The sequence below is a fragment of the Gossypium hirsutum genome, chromosome A03 (assembly GCF_007990345.1).
Source record: "Gossypium hirsutum isolate 1008001.06 chromosome A03, Gossypium_hirsutum_v2.1, whole genome shotgun sequence".
Taxonomy (NCBI): domain Eukaryota; kingdom Viridiplantae; phylum Streptophyta; class Magnoliopsida; order Malvales; family Malvaceae; genus Gossypium; species Gossypium hirsutum.
This window is the reverse complement of record NC_053426.1, coordinates 22,674,761-22,700,841: the sequence shown is the minus strand read 5'-3', so window position 1 is coordinate 22,700,841 and position 26,081 is coordinate 22,674,761. Positions and strand designations below refer to the sequence as shown.

At 34.1% G+C, this 26,081-nt stretch overlaps 1 protein-coding gene across 1 annotated transcript; it reads left to right on the top strand.

The window, feature by feature from the left end:
- Positions 1-6,805: 6,805 nt before the first annotated feature.
- Positions 6,806-10,738, top strand: LOC107887338 (uncharacterized). Its single transcript, XM_016811533.2, has 5 exons — positions 6,806-7,205; positions 8,125-8,223; positions 8,351-8,383; positions 9,654-9,687; positions 10,411-10,738. Exons 1-5 carry the CDS (start codon positions 7,083-7,085, stop codon positions 10,428-10,430), a joined length of 309 nt encoding a protein of 102 aa, XP_016667022.1. The 5' UTR covers positions 6,806-7,082; the 3' UTR covers positions 10,431-10,738.
- The last annotated feature ends 15,343 nt before the right edge of the window (positions 10,739-26,081 follow it).

Genomic DNA, 26,081 nt, shown 5'->3' with positions numbered 1-26,081 from the left:
AACGGTACTCATTTCCTTATGAGTTTTGTCAAAAGTGCTGCCATCACAGAAAAACCTTCCACAAACCTTCTGTAGTATCCTGCAAGTCCTAAGAAACTCCGTATTTCCGACACTGACCTAGGCGGCTTCCACTCCAAAAATCGCTTCAATTTTTTGAGGGTCCACCTTAATCCCCTCAGCAGAGACCGCATGTCCTAAGAAGGTTACCTCCCTCAACCAAAGTTCACACTTGCTGAACTTCGCAAAGAGTTCCTTCTTCCTTAACACTTGCAGCACTATACGAAGATGCTCATCATGTTTCGCTTCATTTTCAGAATATACCAGGATATCATCAATAAAGACGACTACGAACTGATCTAAAAATTGTTGGAACACACGATTCATCAGATCCATAAACACTGCAGGAGCGTTCGTCAGTCCAAATGTCATAACCAGAAAGTCGTAATGACACTATCAAGTCCTGAATGCTGTCGTAGGGATATCTGCCTCCTTGAACCTTAACTGATGATATCCAGATCGAAGATCGATCTTGGAAAATACAGAAGCTCCTCTAAGCTGTTGAACAGATCGTCAATCCTTGGCAGTGGATACTTATTTTTAATCGTCAGTTTGTTCAACTGGCGATAATCAATGCACATCTGCATCGTACCATCCTTCCTTTTCACGAATAGCACCGGTGCTCCCCATGGAGACACGCTTGGCCTAATGAAGCCCCTATCCAACAACTCTTGAATTTGAGCCTTTAACTCCACTAACTCCTTCGGTGCCATCCTATATGGTGCGATGGACACGAGCGCCGTTCCAAGCAACAAATCTATTCCAAACTTAACTTCTCGGTTCAGAGGCAATCCTGGAAGCTCCTCTAGAAAGACATCTTGGAACTCCTTTACAGTCCTAACCTTATCCACTGACAATCTCTCCCCTTCCGACTGACTTACAAATGCCAAATAGGTCTCATAACCTTTCCGAATCCACTTTTCGACTCTTAATGCTGACACCACATTGGACAAATAATCCCTTCGCTCGCCTATCATCATAACCTCCTCACCCTCCGTGGTCCTTAACACCATTCGTTTTGCAGCACAATCCAAAGTCGCCCTATCCTTAACAAGCTAGTCCATTCACAAAATGAGGTCAAAATCTCCGAACGGTAACTCCATCAGATCTCCAGGGAAAACCTTGCCTTGAGTTTCTAAGGGTACATCCCTATATAGTTTGTCTACCCTAACCAAATGACCTAAAAGACTTAACACAGATACCCCACTCACTATCTTCTCAGAGTGCACACCCAACAACCCAGATATGGCACATGCAACATAGGAATGAGTAGATCCAATATCCACCAAAGCAGTATATGGCATGCCAGAAACCAAGAACGTACTAGTTATGACGTCAGGTGCGTCGCCCTCCTCTCGACGATGAGCTGCATACACCAAAGCTGGCTGTCGAGCTTCAGCATTTTTGACACCTCTGCCAGGTGCCCCCCGACCTCGACCGTTTCTATTTCCACCCTTACCTTGTCCATGTCCTCTCGGTGGTTGGGGTCTACCCCTTACGGGTTGAGCAATCCTCTGTTCAGCAACTTGAACCTAATCAGCTTTCTGAGGGCAATCCCGTACTCTATGCTCCATAGATCCACATCGAAAACAAGCACCAGAGCGTTTCCTACACTCGCCCAAATGTACCTTACCACAGTCTCCACAGATTGATGGTCTGACCACTTTCATCGGCACTGCTCGAACTGGTTCCTCCACTCTTGCTCTCTTAATAATCCTATTTGCACCACCCGAGGGTCCTGAATCCCTCCGGAAATGGTTCCGATCCTTCTCTCAATTTTGCTTTTCAGCACGCTTAACCTCCTCAGCGATCCTTGCCTTCTCCACCAAGATCGCGAAGTCCCACTCCCTTTGCGGAGCGATCAACACCCTGAGGTCATCTCTAAGACCATCCTCAAAGCGCACACTTCACTCATACTCCGTAGCAACTATGCCCACGGCATACCGGCTCAACCTCAGAAACTCGACCTCGTACTCGGCAACTGTTTTACCTTCTTGCACCAGATTCAGGAATTCCTTCCTGCAGGCGTCCACATAACTCGCTCCAACATACTTCCCTTTAAAGGCCTTCTTAAACAATTCCCAAGTTACCCTATCAGCTGGGGTTACTTCTCTCACAATGAGCCATCACTGGTAAGCCTCGTCCCATAGCAACGATACGGCTCCCTTCAGCTTCTACTCCACAGAGCAATCCAAGTCATCCATAATTCGTTCTGTGGCCTCCAACCAATATTCTGCCACATTCGAGGTGATACCAGACACACCCCTAAAGATCTTAGCTCCGTTGGCCCGGAGTCGTTCAGAAATTGATCCTCGAATTCCGTTGCCCGAACTTGTCCCGGCAACCCTTTCCAAAACACGAAGCATTGCCTGCGATAGGGCATCATACTCGGCACCGCGGTCATGAGACTCTACCTCTATTGCCGGTGGTACCGGTGCATCCACCGCCGGCATATGTCCCGAAGACGAAGATCTCACTCGAGCACTTCCTTAGCTCCGTCCATGGCCTCTTGTACTCATATCGTATTATCTTGATTACGAATTTTTATGCATCAATTAATATTCCAGTGTTTATTACAGATGTTTTATGAATCAGACAAAAATTCAGAGTTTGTTTTCGCAGAATCAAAGTCTAGCTACAGTTTCAGTCTCTTATCAAATTTTCCTATGGTTTCAGTATCGTCCTATCTAAAGTATCCTAATAGGGTTTCAGTACAGACAGATAATTCAGGAGAATATTTAGAAAAGTTCAGAGTAATACTTACAGGCTTGGGCCGGAGATTCGGAATGCCACCTTCTAAAGATCTAAATTTTGAAAATCGCATTTTTTGCAATCTTTATGAATTTTTTTTGTTTTTTTTCAAAATCTTTGTTTTTTTTTGTAAACCCATTCCACAACCGAGTTGTTGCAACCTAGGCTCTGATACCACTAAATGTAACACCCCAAACCCGGCCCATATGTTATGACTGGATCCGACATGCCATATCGAAGCATTCAAAACATTTTATATTGTTGATCCAGAAAAACTTACTTAGTGTTTTAAAAGATAATTTCATTATAGGTTAAAGTGAATGGAAGCTGTGCACTAGGTAGGAAACCGAAAAAGGGGTGGTAAGTCCATCGGACTGCTTAAGTACCAAGCTCCCTTCGGATCCAATCCTAGACATGCATACCGCCATTGCCACACCTTAACGTCATGGATATTTCTAGGAAACCGATTTGATTAAGTCATTTTTAGGAAAAGTGATTAATTTTGGAAAATATTTTCATTGCGGAAGCTTTCCTTGTTGTCGTGTTATTTTGAAATCAATTGTTGTTTTTGAAAACGCGCCCTAAAGCTATCCAATGTCAACAGTTAAAATAAGTAATACCTATCTTAGTAATACATATTAAAACCATCAAAAATAATTAAGCGGCCTTATTACATTTAAAAACCCAAAACTTCGAATGTAAATAAAAGGATGTCCAGTTCACCAGAAGAAAATCAAACTTTCAGAACGGGTGGCCATTCCGAATTCCCTCACAGCTCCAAGCCCACTATGGTTGGGGATTACCTGCATGGATGAAAATAAAAGGAGTGAGTATGGGGAAACTCAGTGTGTAAATTAACCCAACCATAGCCTATATCAGCTCAAACCACAGAAATAGAATAAGTTGGCCTTAGCCCAGAACAGAGTTCAGAATAAAGCCATAGGCCCATAACAGAACAGAACAGATATTACATGTTTATGCAGAAACCCAACCCAGATTCATCCATAACACCCCCGTACTAGCCTTACACCATGTGGGGAGACTACTCGACCCACCCAACCGCTACACACCACAGAAATCACAGCGAGGCTGCCAGATATTGTGACGATGTCACCAAATACAGATATTGTGGTAGAGCCACCAAAACAGATATATGTGGCAAAGCCACTAGATCAGATAATTCTGGCATAGCCACCAGGACGCTTCCTCCATAATATAACCCATGTCCCCATGCAACAGATATATAATCATGGCATACATCATACAGAATCAGATCGTCATGCTTTTCAGTCAAAATTAACCCTAGAGGTATAACAGTAATTTTGCACCTAGGGGTATAACAGTAATTTTCCATACATAGGGGTATTATAGTAATTTAGCTGCTTTTAGGGTTTTCATGCATATCCTAACTATTTACATACTATCAGAACACTTACCGCGCATACTTACCGAATTGGGCCCGTTGGCCCATGAACCCAATCTTTGGCCCATTAAGCCCAAATTATCAAAATGTATGAAATCGCACGTACTGCAGTTTATTACTTTAGATTACCAAATATACAAACCCAACTATCTTACGAGCATTCACACACTCGCAAATTCCCAAAATACCGACTTTTCGGCATTTCGGCTTTTTGACTTTTGCCAATCTAGTCTATGAGAGGGTGTCAGTTACACACCTGTTTGCGACGATATGCTGACGAGATCCACACACGAACCGCCTACAATTGGATTACTAACACGTTAATCTAACTATTCAAATACAAACTATGTATTAACCCCTTATAATATTCGGCCAACCACACCTACAGATCATAGTAAGCTTATAAGAAATCAATAAGCAACTCATTAACAATTTTTTTGTCAATGTTTACCACATAATCAAAATTTCACTGCAAGCTGTCTTCCTGAGCAACAGTCACTAAATCATTTATAACTGGAGCTACGAAACTCCAAATCAAGTACCGTTAATTTTCCCTAAAAATAGACTCGTATATCTTCTATCCATAAAATTTTCAGAATTTTTGGTTTATCCAATCAATACCAGATTTTTCTCAAAGTTTCGCCTATTTCACTATTTGACTAATTTGACCACTCTTCATTACGAATCAAATTTCTCATTGTACAGAATTCAAAATATGTTCTCATTTATTTCATTTGAAACTAGACTCATTAAGCTTTAATTACATAATTTATTCACTACAAGAAAATAAGGCTTTAGCAGCGTTTTTAGCGGCGTTTTTTCAAAAAAGCCGCAAAAATTGTAAAACACAGAGCAATAGCGGCATTTTAACAAAAACGCCACTAAAAGCAGAGTAATTGCGGCGTTTTTTGTTAAAACGCCGCTAAAAACAGAGCATTAGTGGCGCTTTTGGTAAAATTCCGCTAAAGACCAGAGCATTAGCGGCGCTTTTGATAAAACGCCGCTAAAAGACCAGAGCATTAGCGGCACTTTTGGTAAAACGCCGCTAAAGACGAGAGCATTAACTGCGCTTTTGGTAAAATGTCGCTAAAAGTCATATAGTCCTAAAATTCTAAACCCTAAAAAAACCATAAAACACTAACCTATAACCCTTAAAATAGTAAACCGCTAAACTCTAACAAGCCCTAAACACTAAACTATAACCCCTAAAACCCTAAATGCTGCAATAGGTGCATTTTTACTGGCGCTAGGTTATAAACGTTGCTAATGTTAAGTTATTTTGTTCAAAACTTCGTCGTTTAGCTGTCTTATTTTTTACCCACACCTGATACACCTAATATTTTCCCCGTTTTTCCCCAGTTCTATTTCCCCCTTCTTCCTCATCCTAAATCCCTAAAGTATTATCACCCATTCTCAAATTGACATCCTAAATCCCTAACGAATTTAATAATAAAAAAGTAATTTTAACAATTAAACTTAAATTCAGAAAATTGAAATATAGAGGAATTAAATTCTTAAGAATAGAAATATAATGACTAAATTTTAATTTTACGAAAAGTACAAATACTTATCTCATATTTTAGCTTTTACAGATTAAGTGGTTTAGTATTCAATTTGTTAAAGAATGTTAAGAGAATTACTTTTTCTTTTTTAAGATTTAACACTCCTATGCGAAAAGATATTATTTAACTCGTATATTTATTAAAAGTTTATATAAAAATTAATTGTTATTTTGGTTATAATCATAAAGTTAATTGTGTTTCAAATTTTTATTATATATATAAATATAAAAATACATTCTTATAACTTAATTTATACGTGCAAATTAATAATTTCACAACTGAATTAATATACTTGATTAACCCATAACACCAACTTAATAAAAAAATAACTATAATTATAAATTTTTCTTTCCATTTATATGATTCAACTAAAAATATTTTTAATATTTAATTTTTATAGACAAACAATTATTGCACTCAAATTGATATAAATTATAAAATTACAATTAATTTTATTTAAAACTCGATTCGAAACAATGGATGTTTTGAATTCGTAAAGTAAAATAATCACACTAGAATATGACACACTCATTGAATTTTTATGTAACAAAATTAATAAAATTTGATGTAATAACCAGTATGCCATTATATAAAAATCTAAACAACTAATGCGGACTATACTTAAAAGAATAATGCTTGTATTGCTATGTCATTTTGTATTTTTTTTAATTCATCGATTCCATTTTATTTCTCTTAAAGTTTCTTTTTGTATTTTATATGTTAATTTAAAAATTATAAAAATCTTCAAAAAAATTAAAATTTAAAAATAAAAAATAAAAAATAAAAAACTTAAAAATTTAATATTTAATATTTAATATTTTAGTCTATATTTCAGTTAAAAAATTTAATATTCAAAATTAAAAAAAATTCTAAAAAATGATAATCTCAGCACAAAAATTTTGAAAGAAAAAATAGAAAAAATATGTTACAAATATAAAAAATTTAAAATTAAACAATAGTGGCATTTTTAGGTAAAATGCCACAAAAAATTGAGCTTAAAAAATTGAATTATAATGGCGTTTTTAGTGAAAACACCACAAAAAAAGGAAAATCAGAATCCCCAATATTTTGTTACCCGCTCATTACTCCCTCTTCTTCTCATCTCCGTCGCGCCCTAAATCCCCCAAATAACTCTCAAAATTTGCCCCCAAATTTCCCATTTCAAGCAACACCAAGTCAATACACCTACCCCATTCACACTTCTTTTTCCTTTTCATTTCTTCAAAGGTAGTAGTAGAAAAGGGAGTTCTAGGAAATCTGGTCGAGATTCGGCTGAGAAGAAAGAGCCAATGACACCTAGAAGTGATAGGCCTACAAGGGAAACGAAAGTCGTAGAAAGGTATTCAGCTCCTTCTGTTGCAAGGTCTTCCTCGTTTAAGAAAAAAGAACACCCTTTCAGTTTCAGTTTGAGGGTGAGTTTCTCACTAGAAAATTGAATTTGCTTTTTCATGTCTGGTCTTTTTCTTTCTTCTCTTATTATTACAACTTGGGTCATAATGGAATATTGATCTGTTCAGATTCAGGTACCCGATCTTTCCCATTTCCCCTTTTCCTTTTCCTCATCTTTTAATTTATGATCGATTGATTTGCTTATTGATTTGTTAAAGAATTACTAGCACCTAAGGTTTTGTTCTCGTAGGCTTTTTTTAATTAGTTGGAAAAATAAATTTCGGTTTGACTGCCACTGCAGTTAGGTATGGATCTGCTTAGGTTTTTAATTTCAATTTTTTTTTAGCTAAAGTATGGATCTTTTCTCTTTTTTGAGAAATTAATTTAGTGGTTATGGGATTTTTTTTTTGAAACTGAGTATATATGGGGATTTCAATTTATGCTTATTCTATATTTTGGGCATGTTATAAATTGTAATGTAAATGACTTGTGGGGTTTTCATTGTTGCTGCAAATATATAATTGGTTTTGATGTAAAACACATATGCATCAAGAAATATTTTTAAGGCTGGAAAGTTGGTAATATGCTCAAAAATTGCTATTCCCCCCCTTGAATTTGATTTTGTTGTGGCGTTCTTTGCTTATGAATGTGTTGTGAGTTCCACTAACGAGTTCACTAATGCCTGCTGCTGTTTTGATTAAGCTAATGATCAGTATTGAGTAAATATGGGTATTCTGTAGAACTTTCATCATGGCGTTTTGGCTGATTTTTTTTCTCCTTTGATTTTATATTTTTATTCTACATTGCTGATCTTATTTGTTTGATGGTAATAAATGAAATTCCTTTTCTGGTGCTTGTGATCTGCTAAAATTTGGCATTACTAAAGTTTAATGCAAATTACTTGTTTCATATCTGGGCTACTGTCAATTGGGCGGTTGCAAGGAACTGATGTCAGGCATGGAGGTCGCCAAAGATCAAGAACTAGTAGACGGAACTGTTGCACAGGAATTTGGAAAATCCATGCCGTCATCTCAACAGGAGGTCTTGTTCTTATCTTCACTATGGAATGTTGATTGATTAAAGATCATAGCTATGTACTGGATTAAAATTATTTTTTTGGAGTTCTTCAGTTGAGGTGATTTACTCTTTTTTCTCATGTCTATTTTAGGTATTAATTCAAGCCCTCCGTCCCAAATTGCAGGTATTAATTCAATGCTTGTAAGAGATATTTAATAATATTCCCTTCTTGTGTAATGTAAGTTGACTTAATTTTGGTCCAAATCTGATGGATAACATAGTGAGAATTGTATATGTAAGTATGTATTTTAAGAATTGTAGTAAATTCCTCTGATTAGTGAGAGCAATAGAATAGCCAGTCCATTGTTAATGCTGCAGGACAGTGCTGTCTAAAGAAAGTTCAAATCAATATTGTCCACTTTTGTAGGATTCATTTATTGGTCTAAATTTTAGATTAATCCGGTCCACTTTTCAGATTATTTATATTGGTCACACATGCGCCTCTTTAATTGGTCCAAAAGATAGTAAACAAGCTTTACTCGCTTTTAGATGTCTGGAGGGACAAAAGGGGTTTCGATAACAACTGAACCAAAGTGGGTTACTTTATAGGTTCCATATGGGGTTCTCAAACAACTAGAGTTTTTGGATTTACTTGCTTTATATTTATGTTCGGAAATGGAAGATGATATAAAAAGTCTTATCTAGCATTTGCACTAACGTGACTTAAAGTTTAAGATAAGGAACTACCTTAATTACATCTTTTTATTTTGGTACTGTATTGACTTGGTGTGGTCGTTTCTTCAACCTAATTAACTTGTATTTCATACTGAATTTAACATTTTATAAAGAGCAACTAAATGATTTCTGATACAAGATGTTCCTGGAATCATGTTGTAATGGAATTTTTATGCAGTTTGTCTTTGTAATTTCAAGCACTTTACTTCCAGGAAAGAGAAAAATAAAAGGGTTTGAGATGATTTTCATTGTAATTCTCCTTTTTTTCCTGTCCAATATTTTTCCTCAGATGTGTGTTCCCATGGTCTACTTTTGATTAATCACTTTTTCATGTTTTGAGACCTCATGATTAATTAAAACTAATAAGTAAAAAAACCATCAATAATTGAGGTTTTTTATATGATAGAAGATATTTTTTATGCTGTTATATCATTCATAAAAGTTAATTTTTTTTTATGTTATGTTAATTTTAGATGTTAACTTTGAAGTACATTTGTCTGATTCTCAATGCATTTTCTTATATATTTTCTACCAAACATCCATTCTTTGGTCACAAAATGATTAAAATCATAGACTTTTTTTGATGTTTTTATCTTATATATGATTAAAATATATATGATCTAAAAGCAAGAAACATATGTAAGGTGATTTTGCTATTCATTTTGCTCTTAGATTAATTTGTCCTTGTAGTAACTGAATGTTAACTTTATATTTTGCAGGAGTTGAGAAGGAAAGAGGATGCAATAGCACGAGGTAGGTTCTTTTTTATTTTTTTATCTTGATGAGTCCCGAGTTTATCCATTACCAGTTTGATTTTGACATGAGTCCCTTAAACATCTTTTGCTTTTTTCTTCCAAAAGTTTAACGTATTTCCATTAGAGTTTCATCGTCAAATTTATCTCCTCTTCCTTTTGATCAACATTTTCAATACTTTGGGTTCAAGATACCTTATATGCTAGAGGTATAGAGTTCAAACTTTGGCATAAGCTTGTTTTTTAGCAACTATGGCATTTTTTGCTCATCTTCATCGATTAGACATTTCAAAGTGACTAAAGATAATACCAAATTTGTTTGAATGAAAAATAATTACTTTATCAATGCTATTGGACATAGAAATTAAGATTATGATAACTAAAAACCTGTGATATTTGTGAGCTTAATAAAAAAGTGAAACATGTTATGAGTCGCATGAAATCGAGAAAGGAGATAGACATTAAACACGTGAGGTTTGTCATGACATCTCCTTTAACCTTCATTTGACCCTTTTTGTCTTTTTCATATATGCTATTATTTTCTTTTTGAGGCCTTTACAAGTCCATCAACATGAAACTGGACTTATGCCTGTCACTTATTTACAGCGACATTAGCATTTACGATTAGCCTAGCATCAGTTTTTTTATTATGGGTTTACCTTTTACTGATTTCACTTTTGTTACAGTAAATGGTATAGCTAATTTCCTTGTTTTGCTTAATCAGGTGACCGAGATTCCGTTTAACAATTTTCTTTATTGCTGGAACAAGTCTTAACCAAGATCAAGATCAAAGTATTTCACTAGGTTATATATGCAGGCATTGCAATACTTTGGCTTCATCTAAAGCTTGAACCAGCCCTCTGTTGTATATTGTTTCCTCTTTTTTTCTGATCTTTTTCCTTTGATTAATGAGATATGATGATTTGGCATTATTTTCTCACCAGGATGAATTATGTTTTAGAAATTCTAATACTTTGTGTGTCTCTGTGTGTGTTTTTTTTATGTATTAAATTACATATTGAATCAATATTTATGTATTAAATTTAAATTCATTAATTTTTATATTTAGTTTTGAAGTTTACATTTTAATGGAAAATTTAATTTAATTAATATTTTTTATTTATCCTTAAATGTATATAGTTTAAAGTTTAAATGTAACACCCCTATCCCGTAACCGTCACCGGAATAGGTAAGGGCATTACCGGACTTGTATCTCGTGCCAGATTAGTAAAATTTTGAACATTTTCTTGAAGTAAAGATCATTCAATTGGATAATTGCTAGACACAACCAGGGATAAAATTAAAAAAAAAACTAATAAAAGTAAACATTCAAAAGATGTCATATTCGCATAGCTTATATACATTAACCAAAATATCCTCCCACTACTAGTCTATTATATACATGCCATAAGATAATCCAAAACATAGCAGTACCAAACAATGAATAGTGATAGTGTGACTAGTTGCTGACGATCCCCGAGCCTGTAGCTTCCAAATGAGATCTATAAAACAGAGGAAACAAAGTAAACGGAGTAAGCATTACAATGCTTAGTAAGTTTTAAGCAGTGTCAACAGATAACAATCAAATTATAACATAGTTGTTCGTATTTTTATTTCACTCTTCCTTCGAGCATACCATCCCTTTACCGAATATGCACATCTCATCATATATAATTGGCAGATAAATTCTCACTTGATAGTGATCTCTTATAAACATAGGTACATTACATATTTTCACCTAACTTTCCACATTGACCAAATGCACAATAATCATAGAACAGTCTTATTGCTTTACTCACATATGCATCACATAACGACCTTGTGATTTAGTCCAAATCAAGCTTAAATATAATCTCAAAATACAAACCTGACCAACTTAACGCATTGAACGTATTTATTACCAATTGTTACTGTGAAGTCGTATAATCTTTTGCTTTACTCGAATCTTCAGCGAAACCTTTAGCTCGAATAGTCCCCACATGTAGTTATCGGGTCTTACCCGGACAAAATCTCCACACGTAGTCATCGGGTCTTACCCGGACATAATCTCCACACGTAGTCATCGGGTCTTACCCGGAATATATTTCCAAGTTTCATGTACATTTAATCACATGTTACAACATTCACATCGACTGTCATATTTGTAATTCATTTGCCTCATCAAATATCTAATAATACACACCTTTCACATTTGGTCATTCGGCCACAATATACACACATCTCCTACATATTTCACATTAGCCATCCGGCTTTACCAAATATACATATCTCATACATATTTCACATTAGCCATTCGGATTTACCACATATATATATCTCATACATATTTCATGTTAGCCATTCGGCTTTACCACATATACATATCTCATATATACCACATATATATATCTCATACATATTTCATATTAGCCATTCGGCTTTACCATATATACATATCTCATACATATTTCACATTAGCCATTCGGCTTTACCACATATATATATCTATTTATCTTGTACATCAATTTCAGCAATAGCTTATAAGCAACTCAAATAGTTTCATCAATGTTTACAACAAAATCACATATTCACTACAAGCTATTTTCCTGAGAAATAGTTACTAAATTATTTATAACTGGAGCTACAAAACTCAAAATCAATTGCCGTTAATTTTCCCTGAATATAGACTCATATATCTTCCATCCATAAAATTTTCAGAATTTTAGGTTTGGCCAATCAATACCAGATTTTTCTTAAAGTTTCCCCTGTTTCACTGTTTGACTAATCTGACCACTCTTCACTACGAATTAAATTTCTCATTGTACAGAATTCAAAATATGTTATATTTGATTTCATTTGACACTAGACTCATTAAGGAGTCTAAGAATATAAATTTTTATCTTATAACCATTTTTGTACAAATTATAATGATTTTCTAAATACAGAACAGGGGATTCCGGAGTCATTCTGACACTGTCTCACACAACTTTAAATATCTCTTTATAAGAAATTGCTTTGCTTACACGGTCTCTTTTATAAGAAACTAGACTAATTAAGCTTTGATTACATATTTTATTCAGCCTATAATTCCACACCAACAATTTATAGTGATTTTCTAAAATCACGTTACTGCTGCTGTCCTAAGCAAATTATTACAATTTGCTCTTAAATTTCCAAGTCCAAACACTTATGAACTTACCATTTGAGTTTAAGACATATCATGGCCACATCATATCTTATTAAATCAACTCATTATGTCCTATTATGATTGAATTTACTCAACGTTTAATCACTTAAAACTTACCTCGGAAGTTGTCAAACGATTACAGATCGACTATTCGGTTAGGTAGCTTTTTCTCTTATCCGAATTAGACTCCCTAAGCTCTTGAGCTTGAATAAACAAATTTAATCTATTACAAACCAATTATACAAACTCATGGCCGAATACAACAAGAAGACTAACTAGATTCTACTAGCCACTCATTGCTCTATTATTAACCTTACTTAATTATAAACACATTCGGCAACTACCTCAACCTTATTTAATACAATTAACAACGAACTCCTCAAGTAAAAAGTACCATTGCCGAATATCATTTAGTTCACAAGGTCCTAATTTCAAAAATTTGACAAGCTCATACCTATTTCCTACTAATTCCATCATTTTAACTCAGGTACGGCAAAGCTAAATTCCATTCTTCCATTAGTTTGCATTTAACTAAATCATGCCTTAATGTTAAGCACATTCGACAATGGTGCAAACATCAAATAACAAACAAACATTTTCATTCATTTAGACAACATTATTTTTCATTCAATTACCTTATTAATGCAGCACATATTAATTATCAATTACATTCTTCAGCAGCTTAATTTGGCATCAATTCCGACATCATTAATTAACATTATTGCAACCATTTCTCCTGTTGTAATTAATTGTCCAACAACAGCCCAAACAACATAATTATACAACTATTGAACACCATTTAACCATCACATTAACTGACACTTAGACATAAATTCTGCAGCATTTACTTTGCTTTTGTTCTCATCCAACAGCTTCCTAAATGGCTGCTTTAACCCCTTAACAATCAGGTTTAGACACCATAAATTGCAACTAAATAAACATCATTAATTTGGCACATCAAATGGCACTTGCAGCATTAAATTAGTCTTCTATTACCTTCCAGCTGCATTAATGGCAGCATTAAAAACTCCCATTCATAGGTTTCAGACATAATTAATACATCACTATTTATTCATTACCATCCATGCCAGTCGAACCACACAAGAAAGGAAAAGAAAAAAAAAACTTTATCAGCAGACATACCATCTGCATGCAACACAGTTCATCATTCATCTTATACTAGCCTTACCAGTTTCGACATTTTAATAGAGCAGTTAAGAAAAAGAAAAGGAAAAAGACGTGAGAAACTCACATAAATTTTTTTCCAGTTAATCCTAGCTTCTAATATGCTCCTACATCTTCTTGCTACAGCCCTCTTCCTCTCATTTAGCAGATCATTTGAAGAATATGCTCCTAGACGAGCTAAAACCAAAATTAATCTTCACATGCAATCGGTTTTGAGGTCTCTCCCTCCCTTCGAAAGCACTAGCAAGAACAAGGGAAGACAAATAGAAGAAATGAATCCCCTCGCTATTTTTTTTTCCGTCCCATTCCTCGTAAGGGAAAGTAAAATAACTAAAAATAACTCATGGTAATAGCCATCAACAAACAAACACTATCACCCACCTACTTTCATCATTGTCGTCCACTAAAATAAAAGGGGTCTAATTGACATGCAAGCCCCACATTTTAGCCATGTTAACAATTGGCCACTTTAAGAAAAAGACTTCTAAAATTTTCCTTTATACAATCAAATCCCAACTAAATAATTTAGCATCCAATTAACTAAATTAGACCACCCAACTTTCACAATAGGTAATTCACATAACAAAAACACTGAAATTAATATTTTACAAAATTTTTGACTAGGTTTTATGGTCCCGAAACCACTTCCCGACTAGGGTCAATTTAGGACTGTCACAACTCTCCCTCCCTTTAGGGATTTTCGTCCCCGAAAATCTTACCGACAAATAGGATAGGGTAACTTTCTCTCGTTGAGTTCTCTAGATCCCACCTAGTTTCCTCAACTCCAAACTTACGCTTCAGTGCTTTAACTAACAAAACTTTCTTAGTTTGATCATAATAAATCACAGAGATCCACAAAATTGACACTTACTCACTTACCTTTCATTTCGGTAATAACACACATAGGTATAACACAATTTACTCATCGGTCTGAACCTACTAGGTATAGGCTCGAACCCCACACACAGGTTCTAGCCTACTTAACCCAAAGTCTAAATAAACTCGACCGCCATCAACTAATTAGCCTAGTATACACTTCACCGCTCCCAAACCTACTAGGCACAAGGCCTGAATAACTCAAATATCCAAAATTATCACCATTCATCAGAAATTCTTACCAACTTTCAAATGTCGAAACTTAGTCAAAATAATTTCTTGAACATGATTAACAAAATAGTGTTTATTCACAATAGCACATATAACTGCATATACCGAGAATCTCGTATTTATAATGTATATATATCACGTACCTTGTCAATTTAATGTCTCAAACTTATTTCATTACCAATTTAGCACAATGTTGTATAATCTCCGACTCTAATTAGTTCACCAGTGTTTAGTCCGTTTAACGAATTTTCTCTTTAGGTCTTACTTACTATTACAAATCAATGCCATCGTCTCACACGAGGTCATACATGAAACACACTTCGCATACACAGTGCCCACTGACTGATTTCGCACACATAGCACTCGATTAAAGAACTCGCACACATAGTGCCTCAACTACTGATCTGGCACACATAGTGCTCGGTTGAAGAACTTGCACACACAGTGCCTCATAACTCCAGCATGAATGCCTTCGAGGTTTAGCCCGGATATATCACTAGCATGAATGCTCTTCGGAACTTAGCCCAGATATATCACTAGCACGAATGCTCTTCGGAACTTAGCCCGACACGAATGCTCTTCGGAACTTAGCCCGGATATATCACTAGCACGAATGCTCTTTGGAACTTAGCCCGGATACATCACTAGCACGAATGCTCTTCGAAACTTAGCCCGGATACATCACTAGCACGAATGCTCTTCGAAACTTAGCCCGGATACATCACTAGCACGAATGCTCTTCGGGACTTAGCCCGAATATATATATAACTCTCAATTCTCATGTATATATACATATATAACAATGCACATTAGTATATCATTTACATTACTTGAATACAAACACAACATGCTTATCGACCATTCAACTTTCAGTTACATAGCCACATACAAAGATCACATTTATAGTCATAACACTCTTTCAAAATTGCATCACTTATACCCTTATAATTCAATCCAAATCAAAATTCAAATACGAGTACATGATACGTACCTGATCAACTTAATAATCCGAGCATGTCCAAGTGAAGTTATATCTAAAATTCTCATAGTCAGAAGCTTGCTACAGCTTGATCGGGATCAAGATTCATTACAATACAACAAACACATTTTAATAGTCAAAAATCATCACACTATCATTTTATCACTTTATGGCATGTATAAATAGACTCACGCGTGCTACGTTAGTCCTAGAATCGACTAAATCGTAGCTCTGATACCACTAAATGTAACACCCCTATCCCGTAACCGTCACCGGAATAGGTAAGGGGCATTACCGGACTTGTATCTCGTGCCAGATCAGTAAAATTTTGAACATTTTCTTAAAGTAAAGATCATTCAATTGGATAATTGCTAGACACAACCAGGGATAAAATTAAAAAAAAAACTGATAAAAGTAAACATTCAAAAGATGTCATATTCGCATAGCTTATATACATTAACCAAAATATCCTCCCACTACTAGTCTATTCTATACATGCCATAAGATAATCCAAAACATAGCAGTACCAAACAATGGATAGTGATAGTGTGACTAGTTACTGACGATCCCCGAGCCTGTAGCTTCCAAATGAGATCTATAAAACAGAGGAAACAAAGTAAACGGAGTAAGCATTACAATGCTTAGTAAGTTTTAAGCAGTGTCAACAGATAACAATCAAATTATAACATAGTTGTTCGTATTTTTATTTCACTCTTCCTTCGGGCATACCATCCCTTTACCGAATATGCACATCTCATCATATATAATTGGCAGATAAATTCTCACTTGATAGTGATCTCTTATAAACATAGGTACATTACATATTTTCACCTAACTTTCCACATTGACCAAATGCACAATAATCATAGAACAGTCTTATTGCTTTACTCACATATGCATCACATAACGACCTTGTGATTTAGTCCAAATCAAGCTTAAATATAATCTCAAAATACATACCTGACCAACTTAACGCATTGAACGTATTTACTACCAATTGTTACTGTGAAGTCGTATAATCTTTTGCTTTACTCGAATCTTCAGCGAAACCTTTAGCTCGAATAGTCCCCACACGTAGTTATCGGGTCTTACCCAGACAAAATCTCCACACGTAGTCATCGGGTCTTACCCGGACATAATCTCCACACGTAGTCATCGGGTCTTACCCGGAATATATTTCCAAGTTTCATGTACACTTAATCACATGTTACAACATTCACATCGACTGTCATATTTGTAATTCATTTGCCTCATCAAATATCTAATAATACACACCTTTCACATTTGGTCATTCGGCCACAATATACACACATCTCCTACATATTTCACATTAGCCATCCGGCTTTACCAAATATACATATCTCATACATATTTCACATTAGCCATTCGGATTTACCACATATATATATCTCATACATATTTCATGTTAGCCATTCGGCTTTACCACATATACATATCTCATATATACCACATATATATATCTCATACATATTTCATATTAGCCATTCGGCTTTACCATATATACATATCTCATACATATTTCACATTAGCCATTCGGCTTTACCACATATATATATCTATTTATCTTGTACATCAATTTCAGCAATAGCTTATAAGCAACTCAAATAGTTTCATCAATGTTTACAACAAAATCACATATTCACTACAAGCTGTTTTCCTGAGAAATAGTTACTAAATTATTTATAACTGGAGCTACAAAACTCAAAATCAATTGCCGTTAATTTTCCCTGAATATAGACTCATATATCTTTCATCCATAAAATTTTCAGAATTTTAGGTTTGGCCAATCAATACCAGATTTTTCTTAAAGTTTCCCCTGTTTCACTGTTTGACTAATCTGACCACTCTTCACTACGAATCAAATTTCTCATTGTACAGAATTCAAAATATGTTATATTTGATTTCATTTGACACTAGACTCATTAAGGAGTCTAAGAATATAAATTTTATCTTATAACCATTTTTGTACAAATTATAATGATTTTCTAAATACAGAACAGGGGATTCCGGAGTCATTCTGACACTGTCTCACACAGCTTTAAATATCTCTTTATAGGAAATTGCTTTGCTTACACGGTCTCTTTTATAAGAAACTAGACTAATTAAGCTTTGATTACATATTTTATTCAGCCTATAATTCCACACCAACAATTTATAGTGATTTTCTAAAATCACGTTACTGCTGCTGTCCTAAGCAAATTATTACAATTTGCTCTTAAATTTCCAAGTCCAAACACTTATGAACTTACCATTTGAGTTTAAGACATATCATGGCCACATCATATCTTATTAAATCAACTCATTATGTCCTATTATGATTGAATTTACTCAACGTTTAATCACTTAAAACTTACCTCGGAAGTTGTCAAACGATTACAGATCGACTATTCGGTTAAGTAGCTTTTTCTCTTATCCGAATTAGACTCCCTAAGCTCTTGAGCTTGAATAAACAAATTTAATCTATTACAAACCAATTATACAAACTCATGGCCGAATACAACAAGAAGACTAACTAGATTCTACTAGCCACTCATTGCTCTATTATTAACCTTACTTAATTATAAACACATTCGGCAACTACCTCAACCTTATTTAATACAATTAACACCGAACTCCTCAAGTAAAAAGTACCATTGCCGAATATCATTTAGTTCACAAGGTCCTAATTTCAAAAATTTGACAAGCTCATACCCATTTCCTACTAATTCCATCATTTTAACTCAGGTACGACAAAGCTAAATTCCATTCTTCCATTAGTTTGCATTTAACTAAATCATGCCTTAATGTTAAGCACATTCGACAATGGTGCAAACATCAAATAACAAACAAACATTTTCATTCATTTAGACAACATTATTTTGCATTCAATTACCTTATTAATGCAACACATATTAATTACCAATTACATTCTTCAGCAGCTTAATTTGGCATCAATTCCGACATCATTAATTAACATTATTGCAACCATTTCTCCTGTTGTAATTAATTGTCCAACAACAGCCCAAACAACATAATTATACAACTATTGAACACCATTTAACCATCACATTAACTGACACTTAGACATAAATTCTGCAGCATTTACTTTGCTTTTATTCTCATGCAACAGCTTCCTAAATGGCTGCTTTAACCCCTTAACAATCAGGTTTAGACGCCATAAATTGCAACTAAATTAAACATCATTAATTTGGCACATCAAATGGCACTCGGTCATACATCTGCAGCATTAAATTAGTCTTCTATTACCTTCCAGCTGCATTAATGGCAGCATTAAAAACTCCCATTCATAGGTTTCAGACATAATTAATACATCACTATTTATTCATTTCCATCCATACCAGTCGAACCACACAAGAAAGGAAAAGAAAAAAAAAACTTTATCAGCAGACATACCATCTGCATGCAACACAGTTCATCATTCATCTTATACTAGCCTTACCAGTTTCGACATTTTAATAGAGTAGTTAAGAAAAAGAAAAGGAAAAAGATGTGAGAAACTCACATAAATTTTTTTCCAGTTAATCCTAGCTTCTAATATGCTCCTACATCTTCTTGCTACAGCCCTCTTCCTCTCATTTAGCAGACCATTTGAAGAATATGCTCCTAGACGAGCTAAAACCAAAATTTATCTCCACATGCAATCGGTTTTGAGGTCTCTCCGTCCCTTCGAAAGCACTGGCAAGAACAAGGGAAGACAAATAGAAGAAATGAATCCCCTCGCTATTTTTTTTTCCGTCCCATCCCTCGTAAGGGAAAGTAAAATAACTAAAAATAACTCATGGTAATAACCATCAGCAAACTAACACTATCACCCATCTACTTTCATCATTGCCGTCCACTAAAATAAAAGGGGTCTAATTGACATGCAAGCCCTACATTTTAGCCATGTTAACAATTGGCCACTTTAAGAAAAAGACTTCTAAAATTTTCCTTTATACAATCAAATCCCAACTAAATAATTTAGCATCCAATTAACTAAATTAGACCACCCAACTTTCACAATAGGTAATTCACATAACAAAAACACTGAAATTAATATTTTACAAAATTTTTGACTAGGTTTTGTGGTCCCGAAACCACTTCCCGACTAGGGTCAATTTAGGACTGTCACATCAAATTTCAAAAATTAAACATAATATAATATTTAACATAGAAATGAATATTATTTAATTAAAATACAATAATTTTTTGTAAGATCATTATTTTTAGCGGCGTTTGTGAGAAAAGTGCCGCTAAAGGTTATGATCTTTAGCGGCGTTTGTGAAAAAAGCGCCGCTAAAGGTCATGGTCTTTAGCGGAGTTTGCGAAAAAATCGCCGCTAAAGGTCATGGTCTTTAGCGGCGTTTTTTTTCGAAAAAACTCCACTAATTTTTGCGGTATTGCATATAGCGATGTTTTTTGCGGCGCTTGGGAAAGCGCCGCTAAAAGTATTAGTGGCGCTCAAAAACGCCGCTAAAGGCAAAAAAAAAACACCGCTAAAAGTCTGTTTTCCTGTAGTGATTCACCTTCTAACTCATCTCTCACAATTTATGGTGATTTTCCAAAGTCACGTTACTGCTGCTGTCCCAAGCAGATTTATTACCAAATCACTCTTTCACACATAACTTGCATGCATGTTATTTAGACATGTATATCACCAATCAATCATCACATATCTATGATTTTACTTAAGTATAATCTCCATTTCATCATTTTAAAGCACAACATGTTAGCCGATTTTTCCTTTTAACATCTAAGGCACATGCATGCTCATTTGTTTGGCTCAACTTCACCTATCATCCATTTTTCATCAAAAGAACATGAAACAACAACCATTTCCTTCATTTTAATTCATGACTAAATGCTCACAACACAACTAAAAACCAAAATATGCTTCAAGAGTTAAGGTAGAATCAAAAAGAACTCATGAACCTCAAAATAAAAGCAAACTACCATGAACTTACCTTCAATTTTCTTCCCCAAGTGACCGAACATTCAAGAGCTTTCTCCTCTCCTTTCTCTTCTCTAAATTTAGGCTATGATGAACAAAGATGGACAAAACTTTGTTCTTTTCACCCCTTTTTTTTAATAAAATTTCATATTTCATCCATTTAATTCTTTAATACAAAAGACATGAAATTCCCATCATGGAACATTTACCTAACCCATTATCATGGAACATTTACCTAACCCATTATCAATTTGTATCAATTTGTACCATAAATGTAATAGCCCAAAATTGGGTCTAGTTGGAACAAAGGTTTCGGGACCACAAAATCTGAGATATAAATAATTATTTTATGATTATTTTGAGGTCTATGATATGATTGCATGATTGTGTGAAAATTTCGTGAAGAAATTCTATTCATAAAATGCTTAATTTGAAGTTAGGGACTAAATTGAATAAGTTGAAAAACTTGCATTCTAGAAGTTTCTAGTATGAAATTGCTTTGAAATATTAATTAGTAGGTCTTAAATAGAAATTTTACCAATTTCTAAGTTATGGACAAAAATTGGACATGGATGGAATTTTGGGAAAGTTTAGTAGTAAGGGCATTTTGGTCATTTAGGGTTAAATTGAATTAAAATACAAAATTAAAAACCAATTTTGCTCATCTTCTTCACCATGGACGTGTATACCAAGGGAGACTCCATGGCTAGGGTTTTTAAGCTTTGCAAGCTCAATAGTAAGTCCGTTCTAACCCCGTTTTTTAAGTTCTTTACGTTTTTGGAGTCCCGGTAACTTGATTTAGCTTATGCTAGCAATAATTCAACCTAAGGTTCATATTTGAAAAAAATACCCATAGGTGAAATTTATTTATTCTGGTGTTTTATGATACAATATGAAGTTTTAAATTATGTTAGACAACTTGTGCTACTCGGTTTTAAGTGAAAATGAGCAAAAGGACTTAATCGGTAAAAATACCTAATAGTCATAAGTATATGTTAGAGTGAGAATTTAATGTTGCCATAGAAGGGAAAAATGATCAGCATGTCATAAAACATAAGAATAAGGGATGAAGTTTAATTCCCGAGCCTAGGGGCAAAAGTGTAAATATGCAAAAGTTTAAGGGCAAAGTTGTAATTTTTCCAAAGTTTGAGTTAAGGACTGTTTTGAATAGTACATTAACTAAATAAGTAAAGTATGATGTTTTAGATCCTAGAAAATGAGATTTGAACCTAGAATGAGAGAAAAATTGAAAATTGGGAAAGTTGGTAAAATGGCCGTTTTAGTATCGAGGTAAGTTCATATGTATAATAAGCATTAATTTATGCATGTTTCAATGTAAAATTTATATATTTACTATGATCTACGAGGTGTTGAAAGTATGTAAGTTGGTATGATAATAATACAACAATAATGCTGTAATTTATATTTCAAAGTTAAATTTAGTGAATTAATTGAATTATGTTAAATTAAATGATTATGGTGCCAAGTTTATGAATTGATTTAAAAATATGTCTATGGTACATGAAGTGCATTGAATTATCATACATAAATGTGATTTCTATGATTACGGATATTATGAGAAATTGTAAGTTCATATGATTTTTAATAAGGAAATGTGTAATTTAATGTTATTTCCTTGATATTAAATAAGATGTAAGTTTATATGTAAGTAATACATCACTGTTACTTGTATTGTGATATTTTATAATAATATTGGAAATATGTTTGTGGATAATTACTTGATTTGTGAAATTGTTGGAAAAGAGAGAGAAATCCCGATTGAACCTTCGGAAGGATTGGATGATACAGATGGTATGTAGCTAGGTCACATGTATGGTGCTGAGTGCACATCATGTGTACAAGAGAGCTACAAGACATTATGATGTAGCTAGGTCGCATGGGTGATACTATGTGTACACCATGTAGACAAGAGAGCTACGGGATATATGTAGCTAGGTCGCATGCGTGGTTCCAAGTGAAGGACACCATGTAGACAAGAGAGCTACGAGATAAACTGGCTAGGTCACATGGGTGGTACTAAGTGTTCACCATGTGTACAAGAGAGCCGAACTATATGATGGGTGGAGTTATGTGCTGAAACCACCAAGTATCGAGGATTGATGCAAAGTGTTCAATGGGAGACTCTCTATGTATTGCTTTGTGAGTTTTGTGATGAATATGTGCAGGAACTTGGTTATGTGAATGATGTGTTCATTAAGTGACCAGGATGTGGTAAGGTTATAAACAAGTAAGTTATACATGAGAATGATTTTATGGTGACCTTGTGATCATGGGCCTATACTTGTGATGTATGAAATGCGGTGAAAATGATTTGTGATATGTATGTTAAAATGAGGTTAATACAAAGAAAGTGTGAAAGAGTGAATTAGCAATAAAACTGTTTTGGACAGTAGTAGTGATGTGATTTTGAAAAATCACAAAAAATATTAGAAATTGAATCAGAGACTGAATGAGATATCAAATTAAATCTTAATAAGTCTATTTTCATATAAAAGAAACAGAGCAAGTAAAGGAGTTCTATATTTTGTGATATTTATGTGTTTGTGAGACTGGTTTAGAATGATTACGTGATCCCCTGTTCTGACTTTGGAAAATCACAAACATTTGGAGAAAAATAATTAGAGGCTCAAACTTATATTTTTAAAATCCCAAATGATTCTATTTTCAAGATAAATCAACAAGAACATTATCTGAGTTCTGTACTGTGATATAATTAACTTTTAGTGAAGAGAGGTCAGAACTGTCAGAAAGTGAAACAAGAGAAATTTTAATGAATAAACTGTACTAATTGGCTAAACCAAAAATTATGAAAATTTTATGGTGGAAAGATATATGAGTCTAGGTTCAGCAGAAATTTACGGATCTTAATTTGGAGGTCTGAAGCTCAAATTATAAATAATTAAGTGACTATGACTCGTGTGGACAATTTGATGTGAGAATTTATTAGTAAATTGTGAAATCGTACTTACAAGAATGCTATATACATTAAGGATGTGGAATGGGGAGGTGGAGGAGAAAAAATAAATATATGTGGAATACATGGAAACTATGGTATATGAAATATTGATATAATGAAATAAATGATATGTGTTTATAAGAAAACAGAAAGAGAATGTTATGTATCATGACATGTATATATATATATGACTAGTCTCAATGTAATGCTTGTTGGGTATGGAATTGAATTGAAATGTTTCAGGCAAACATGTTATTCTGCGCATCTGAATTGTGGTATTTTATAAAGATATGATCTAGCTTTAAATATGAATGGTTGATGTTTAAGCTGAAGATATTTGATAAGATGATAATCTTGGTATAAATGTATAAGTGGTACTATAATAAAAAAGGTAAAATGAGTATGAGAGACACATGTATGATGACATACAAATGCTATGTTTGTGGTTTAATTGAGGATGTTTAATCATTAAATGAATACCATGTTATATGCTTTTGATTTTGTAAAGTGTGTAAGAGATCAAGGTTGACCAAAGCTTGGAAAATAGCCTAGGTATATTCCACACAGACAGAGACACGACCATGTGTCTCAGCCGTGTATGGAACACGACTTTGGGACACGGGCGTGTGGAGCCTTAAAGCATGAAATTTCCAAGATTTTCGTAAGTTCTCGGTTTAGTCTTGAACCCTTTCTAAATTATGTTTTGGGCTCCGTAAACTCAAATAAGAGACTATGTGTAAGTGAATGAACGCTTTGAAATATGAATGAAATTTTATGGCCCGTATTTTAGTTTAATGTTTGTATGTTTGTCCGGTAACGCCTCGTACCTTATCCTAGCGTCGGGTACGGGTAAGGGGTGTTACATTTAGTGGTATCAGAGTAGGTTTAGTCGATTCTCAGACTAATATAGCAACTGTGAGAGTTTAGTTATACATGCCACAAATATGTGATAGTGTGATGTCTCCCGACACTAATGAGGACCATTTTGTTTAAAATGAAGTATTCTTCAACCGAGCTACATCTGACCATTTGATAGCAATATTGAAGTATTTGAATAAAGTGTAGCTATGATGTGTTAAACTCGGAAAGGTATGAATAAGAATTCATGATATATGTATATGTGATAATATGTGAGATGAAAGTTTATATAGTGATATATTTATTCATATTTGTTTGGCCTTCATATGTTGTTGCATGCTTGACTAAATTAATTAGTAAATGTGATGATTAAAGTTATTCAAAATTCATAGAATGTATGAGTGAGTGCACTTGTTTGAAATGAGATAATTGGAAATTTTATGTAAGACAGGTATGAATAATAAATTGTTTGAAGTGGATAGTATGATTATAATGACATATGTGGATAATGAAAAAAATGTGTCATATAGATATATGTCAGAATCGAGTTAGAGACTGTACGACCTCACCCCTTACCGATGAGGTGTATATAACAGAAATTCATGAGAATCATGTTGACTATGTTCCTAAGTGTGGAATCAAAGAGTTCAGTGATAAAATAATTATAGATATGACCAGAGTCTGAGAATGGTTGACAAGTGAAGGACAGAGTTAGAGAAATATCAGAGTTTACTGAGTTATCTTGGGATTCAAATTGATGACAGAGTGTTTCTGAAAGTATCATCTTGAAAATAAATAGTTAGTAATGCTGGAAATTATGAGAAAGATACTAAACCTCACTCCGGTAAGATTTTCGAGGTCGAAAATCTCTAAGGGGGGAGAGTTGTAATAGCCCAAAATTGGGTCTAGTAGGAACAGAGGTTTCGGGACCACAAAATCTGAGATATAAATAATTATTTTATGATTATTTTGAGGTCTATGATATGATTGCATGATTGTGTGAAAATTTCGTGAAGAAATTCTATGCATAAAGTGCTTAATTTGAAGTTAGGGACTAAATTGAATAAGTTGCAAAACTTTCATTCTAGAAGTTTCTAGTATGAAATTGCTTTGAAATATTAATTAGGAGGTCTTAAATAGCAATTTGACCAATTTCTAAGTTATGGACAAAA

Excerpts from the sequence above, each read along its gene's own strand:
- LOC107887338 (XM_016811533.2), top strand. The coding sequence starts at position 7,083 with ATGACACCTAGAAGTGATAGGCCTACAAGGGAAACGAAAGTCGTAGAA. Across the intron at positions 8,224-8,350 it reads TGCCGTCATCTCAACAGGAG|GTATTAATTCAAGCCCTCCG; the intron begins GTCTTGTTCTTA and ends TGTCTATTTTAG. Across the intron at positions 9,688-10,410 it reads AGAGGATGCAATAGCACGAG|GTGACCGAGATTCCGTTTAA; the intron begins GTAGGTTCTTTT and ends TTGCTTAATCAG.